Raw genomic sequence first — 6,211 nt, 5'->3', positions numbered from 1 at the left:
TTTTATAAAGTTCTCAACAAGGAAAACATTCTTGATATTTTAACAAAAAAAGAGCTTGCTATTAATTCATCAGTTCTACAGCTGCAACTCTGAAAAACAAATTCAGAAAATAAAGGTTTTTGGTTAAACCACACAAAAACAGTTTAAGCAGCAAGCTGCAGATATTAGCCCAGTTCTTACTATATTATAACAGTGGGTCCAAAAGGTTTGCTTTTCATATTCCCTTTTTATTTAAGGTGAAATTAGACAGCAGGACTCCAATCTACCCAATGGCTGGCTATCACTGAAGGGGAAGTCAGTGAGAGGGGAAGAGAATCCCAGTCAAGGTTTGAGAGAAGCAAAACATGGGTTACTTCCTCCTGTGCAAGAGGATCCCACACCAATCCCATACAACTGGACAAATGATTAGAAAATTAATCCTTCCCTCTCTCCCCAAACCAGGAGGAACTCTTCAAAAACAGGAGCCTAAAGTCTGTGATGAAAAAAAGGGGAAAACCAAAGCACAGGAGCAGAAAAGTTCAACTGGGAGAGGAAGCAGTTAAGTAGGATTAGAGATGTCCCTCTCAGTGCTGATGAGCAATATATATTGTATTATATTATATATATCACTGCTGAGCAATATATACACTCTGCTGCACAGCAGCAACTTTGCCCTTTACATTCCACCTTTCTAGGCTGCTATCTGAATTCTTACATTAAGAAGCAAAACAAAAGCTTTCCAAGATGGAGAATGAAGACAGATGTGCACACTTCATCTGGGATCAGTTTAACTTTTTTTTGAGCTTTCCTAAAGATTTTTAGCCCTGTGGAAGAACAAAATATCAATTTTCAGTTGACTACTTCAGAGTGTAGCTTTGGCTGCTTCAAATATAGTTTTACAGGATCTACTTTATGAAGTCAGAGAGAAATCTTCAATCAAAAGAACACAAATGAGTTAATCCTTTAAAACGATTCAAAAAGATAATTCAGATACTTTCTCTGACAGAACTTCCTAGATACAAAATTTACAGCAATATCTTGTGAATTCGTCCACCAGCTAAAGAACGTGGCTGGAGGGAACACCCCAGACTGGCCTTCTGAGCCAACTGTACGTGTCTCTGCAGCCAGTTTCTGTGAAGATTTCAGACCAAAAAATAAGTCGTACCTCTGCCAGATGTAAAAGCAAGCCATTGAAAGTATAACACCTGTTCTAATGGAGTGAAATACCGTTTACAAGTTTCTTCTGTGATTCGGTGATGCTCTGTTGCTTGATTAGCAAGAAAAAAACCAAAAACGCACCAAAAAAAACCCCAAAAAAAAAAAACCAAAACAAAAAAATCCCCTGCTGTGGCGTTTCCCTCTCCCGCTGAATTAAAGCCGGGAGCACAAATATTTTTCCGAATCGGTGAAGTTCCACTCAAACACGTGTTGAAACCTAAGAGCTCCACACCTTAACGTAGGCTATCACATTTCGGGGTTCGTCCGCTCCCGGTTAACGGAGCCGCTCTGGGCCCATAGAAGGGCAGACCCCAGCCGAGATAGAGAAGCGGCAGATCACGAAAGGGCCCTGGGGAGGTCGCCCCACACTCACCTCCGTCGGCACCAATCCAGCGCTTCTACCAACACTCGCAGCTTCCTCTACCACACCGGAAGTAATCCCACGCTTCCGACTCACTCGCGGCCAATAGGAGAAGGCGGCGTTCGCGTCATGTGGCCGACGCCCCGCCCCCAGGAGCCGCATTAGCGCCCGGCGGTAGCCGCTAGCAACCGCGTTCCGGCTGCAGCCACCATCAGGCGCCCCGAACGGGCCAGGACAGTGGGGCAAGAAAAGTGAATGCCTGCGTGTGTTCCAAATTATCTCGCTTTATATATGAATAATAGCGGTAAGTCAACAACATCCCCAGCGTTGCAACAACAAGCATCCTGACTACTGTGCTCACTTGCCTGTGGCTGTCCCACAGCAGCACCTTTCTGAAGCCAAAACAGAGAAACACACAGGATAAATCTAAACTTTCTCATTTTATTTATGTACATCTGGCAGAGCAGATTTAATCCCGGGCCATTAGCTTTTGCTTCTTCAGCTTCTTCTGGGATATCTGAAAAACAAACACAGAAATGAGAAAATGGCAAAATGAGAAAACACCTTCTCAAAACATGTTACAAATAAATTTACAGTTATCTTTTGAAGGTACTGAGAACTGTTCTCCCTACAAGTACTACATTGCTTACAGGCTCGCAATTTAAATTTTATTGCGGCACATCCCAGTTTCACACACATGGACTGAGGAAGGGAAGAACAAACTCCCTGTACTATATAAACCCCTGAAAATCATTTTCTGCAGTTATCCATGTGGTGTTCACAATAAATATTGAGGTTGCTCAGAAAGAACTTAGTAGGTTTTTTCATAGGTATTCCAAAGGTGTTCTAAGATAGTCATCGCAACAACCCTTCTGCCTGAAAAATGCCAAGTATGAACACTCAGCTCTCCTGCTGCTGACATTAAAGAGGACTTAAGGGTATGATGCTCTACCTTTTTCTTTTGAGCAACTTCCTCCTCTGGCTTGGGAACGATCTGCTCCTTCTCAGTGAGGATCATCTCGATGTGGCAGGGGGAGCTCATGTAGGGGTTGATCCTACCATGTGCTCTGTAGGTGCGTCGGCGCATTTTGGGAGCCTTGTTGACCTGGATGTGCTCAATGACCAGAGAATCCACATCAAGACCCTAGCAGGGAGAGGAATAAAACTTGTGATTTGTTTTTTATCTTCAAATAAATAGTCTCCACAGCAAAATTCTGAATAATCATGCCCCCTCCCCAGACACATACCACTGCTGGCAAATAAAACACCTGAATTCTGCAGTGTCACAGAACTGAGCAAGCTCCAAAGTCAGAAAAACAGACCTCCCCTCTACACATTACAATTTATTTAAAATTATGCCAGTGGCTCAGAAAGAGACAATTATTATTTCACAGTTACTCCAAAGGTGTCCTAAGACAGTCACCACTGCCATCAAAATTACTAAATTAAGCACTAAGTACATTACAAAGATACAAACTGACCAAGAGTTCACGTTTTGCTTTGTTTTGTAGTTTTTAGGAGACCTAAACACCACTTAAACAGTTGATAACCACATGCAAACTATCTCCCAGTGAAAAATTATTACTCCCATTTTAACTTGAAAAATGCACACAGCCTAATTCAAACAAAGAGTATACCAACACCTTGATACAATTCAGTTTCATTGACAAAGCAGGCATTACCTGGCTTTCCATGTCAGAGATAACCAGTTCAGGAGTGCTGACACACAGCACAACATCAACACTTTGCATTCACTAATACTGACACAGCCTACCTTGAGCTCAGCATTGCTCTCTGCATTTTTGAGCATGTGCAGCAAGAACTCTGCACTCTTCTTGGGCCAGCGTCCCTGCGTCCAGCCCCACTGCTTGGCCTGGAAGAAGACAACAATTAATCCCTTTTTGTCCCAGTACAATACAATTTACCCTTCAGGCACCATTAACTTGCCATTACATCCCCTTCTATAAAGATTGCATACCAAAACAATTAAATTTGATCAATTACTTGACACTGCAAGTAGATGCAATGCTGTACTGGAATTAAAAGCAACTCCTTTCTCCCTCTTGAGCAACCTGGTCTAGTGGAAGGTGCCCCTGCCCATGGCAGGGGGGCTGGAATTAGATGATCTTTAAGGTCCCTTCCAACCCAAAACATCCTATGATTCTATATTTTAATACAAAGTTATAATCAACAGTGACACACTATTCTCCATACCATCTCAAATTCATCTTTTCCTCTTAACCAGACACAGCATCCTTCTCACATTTTTATCTTGAGCCTCACCTGGGCGCATCTACCAACTCCCCCGTTGTAGCGCTGGAAGGGAACACATTGCTTCTTCAAGGTGATGTCCTTTAAGTACTTGGTGGCCTTGCGGATGTGCATGCCCTTGATGGCCTGGGCAGTTTCTCGAGTGTTCTAGCAATATAGAGTACAGTGAAGTTGTTAACACATCTGTACAAGTTACAATGTGAGCAAAACCACTCCTCTGTCCTGGATCCTATTATTTTTGCTACAAACTCAATTTAAAGGAAGCACTCACACACATACAAAAGCTCCACGCCTAAATTAAGAATGAAGAATAATTAAGAACACTTTTTTTTTTTGCTACCTACTTTTCTAACCCTTGGTGTGACTGCCATTACTGAATTTGCAGCTCTAACACATCTTGATTGTTTTTTACCTAATGCCTAGATCTTTCCAACCAACAAAAAAATTTGAGTAGTTATACTTTTCATAGCTCCTCCTTGATCACTAATCCAAAGAAGCAGGAGCCTGAAGGATAAATTCCTACTAAAATGTCAGATATGGCACCTCAGAGGAAGTGATGAGAACACAAGATAGAAACAATCTAAATATCTCTGTAAGTGAATTATAAAGGGGAGAAACAAAAGAAAAATTGAAGTATTAGTGCTTAAGACATTAAATGCAGGTCAGAGAGTAACTATAACCCTACCTGATCATAGTAAAAAAGCAAATCAAGACAACTGAAATATCTTTTCACATGAATTATGTACCACTATGGAGCAGAAAAGCATATGCTCAGGCTTGGTTTCATGGTTAACTCAAACGTGTCCTGGATTTACTGCCACACCTAAACTTTTTCCAGAGGGACCTATGCCCTCATGCCAAACATCGCATGCCTCCCCTGCCATACTTCTTGAGCAGCAGCATAAGCAGGTGAATCCAATGTTCCTTCCAAACAACCGGAAAGGCAGAGTAAGACAAATGAAATAAATGTCACATCTCACTCTAGCCCCATTCCTCCTGGTAAATTCACTGTAACTGTTTTCCTAGTGTATTTTATTATCTGTATTAGAGGGAAAACTCTTTAGGACATGTTATCTTATTTTTGATCCTGTGGATGAAAACCATTACAAGCAGCTAAAGCAAATATAGGCCATAACCTACACTACACCACCCTTAAGTAACCATGTAATGACACAGAATAGGAGGCACTTCCTCCAAAAAATGCCCAACAAAATATAACAAAACCAAACCAAAACCAAATGAAATTGCATTTCTTACTATGCACACACTGCCTACCTTGAAATGCACTCGCAGGTTGGATCCCCGTGATTTGCATGCTGCAGAAGAAAAAAAAAGATGAACTTCAAGATTTAAAATCTCAATTGCTTTGGTCAAGTTCTACTCGAATATTCATGAAAACAACTCACATTTCGTGGGATTGTCTGGATCCAGAGAGTAGCGCACCATTTTTGGATCTCAGCTGCAAAAAAAAGCAATTAAACCCCCCCATAACAAACCTTCTAACACTGATAAGCAGAACCTGGATTGTTTACCTTACTGCCGATAACTAACTACAGGAGCTGCTCAGGAATTACACTGTCATATCACAATTTAATCCAAAGATGTCCTAAAAAAGTCATCACTACTGCCATAGCCTCTCCACCTCACACCAGACAGCTACCCCCAAGCTCACTATCTCCAACCCCTACCGATCCTCCCCCGCGCCAGCCCTGCAAATACCAAGGGTCAAATATATTGAGGCAGACCGAGACTTCAAGACCTCGCCCCCTCATCGCCTCTCCAGGGCGCCCTGAGCAGGATGGAGGCGGATTAAGACGGCTCACTAACGGCCGTAAGTCCTCACCTCCAGACAGCGGCAGGGAAGAGGAAATGTAGGAGGCGTCGCGAGAATCTAGAGCCGCCTGCTCTCGCGAGAATCCTGGCGAAATTTCGGCCAGGGAGCGCCGCGGAGGTGCTGCGCTGCGCCTCGCAGAGCGAAGAGACTCGGAGAGACTGTCGGTAAAGGCGCTGCGACGGGAGGGGTGAGGGACCGGTCAGGACGGCATATGCCCATGTGCGAGCCCGAGGTTTGGAAGTAAAACATGCGTGCGCATCAGCCAGCGTTCTCGTGTCTGTGCGCGGTTCACACGGTCTGTTCACTCTCAGCTCAAGGTCACTGTTGTTTGCAGATTAGAAATCAGCCGAAACCAGACTCAGGAGCAAGCCCAAGGGCTGCAGCTAGATGGCAGCTTAGGATAAGAATAGTGAAGAATATCGTTTAACAGATTTCCAGGAGACGAGACCGAAGAGATTTATGTTTATAAATCAAAACTGGTATTTAGTGCACCATTATAAAAAAATTTCAATTACTTGTTAAAGTAAAAAGATTTGGTGGTTTTTTTT

The 6,211-nt window shown here is 42.9% G+C and overlaps 1 protein-coding gene and 3 non-coding genes across 6 annotated transcripts; all 4 read right to left on the bottom strand.

The window, feature by feature from the left end:
- Positions 1–1,979: 1,979 nt before the first annotated feature.
- Positions 1,980–5,795, bottom strand: LOC141726924 (large ribosomal subunit protein uL22-like). Of its 3 annotated transcripts, none has more exons than XM_074532018.1 (7): positions 5,673–5,795; positions 5,236–5,288; positions 5,105–5,145; positions 3,842–3,976; positions 3,333–3,431; positions 2,511–2,702; positions 1,980–2,075 (listed from the first exon to the last, which is right to left on the bottom strand). In XM_074532018.1, exons 2-7 carry the CDS (start codon positions 5,273–5,275, stop codon positions 2,028–2,030), a joined length of 555 nt encoding a protein of 184 aa, XP_074388119.1. In that variant the 5' UTR covers positions 5,276–5,288; positions 5,673–5,795; the 3' UTR covers positions 1,980–2,027. The 3 variants fall into 3 exon arrangements, with proteins under 3 accessions (XP_074388119.1, XP_074388120.1, XP_074388121.1); XM_074532019.1 differs by having other exon boundaries at positions 5,549–5,684; XM_074532020.1 differs by having other exon boundaries at positions 5,575–5,674.
- On the bottom strand, positions 2,354–2,425 carry LOC141726987 (small nucleolar RNA SNORD58). Its single transcript, XR_012577960.1, has one exon. It is a non-coding gene; the product is annotated as a small nucleolar RNA SNORD58 (small nucleolar RNA).
- LOC141726986 (small nucleolar RNA SNORD58) lies at positions 2,920–2,989 on the bottom strand. Its single transcript, XR_012577959.1, has one exon. It is a non-coding gene; the product is annotated as a small nucleolar RNA SNORD58 (small nucleolar RNA).
- Positions 5,388–5,456, bottom strand: LOC141726988 (small nucleolar RNA SNORD58). Its single transcript, XR_012577961.1, has one exon. It is a non-coding gene; the product is annotated as a small nucleolar RNA SNORD58 (small nucleolar RNA).
- Positions 5,796–6,211: the final 416 nt, after the last annotated feature.

The sequence above is a fragment of the Zonotrichia albicollis genome, chromosome W (assembly GCF_047830755.1).
Source record: "Zonotrichia albicollis isolate bZonAlb1 chromosome W, bZonAlb1.hap1, whole genome shotgun sequence".
In the NCBI taxonomy this organism is placed as follows: Eukaryota; Metazoa; Chordata; class Aves; order Passeriformes; family Passerellidae; genus Zonotrichia; species Zonotrichia albicollis.
This window is presented reverse-complemented; position numbering and strand designations above follow the sequence as displayed.

Coding starts and splice junctions, on each gene's coding strand:
- LOC141726924 (XM_074532018.1), bottom strand. CDS start 5,275: ATGGTGCGCTACTCTCTGGATCCAGACAATCCCACGAAAT. Junction 3,977..5,104: donor ACCTGCGAGTGCATTTCAAG/GTAGGCAGTGTG, acceptor CTATATTGCTAG/AACACTCGAGAAACTGCCCA. Junction 2,703..3,332: donor AGAGCAATGCTGAGCTCAAG/GTAGGCTGTGTC, acceptor TCTCCCTGCTAG/GGTCTTGATGTGGATTCTCT.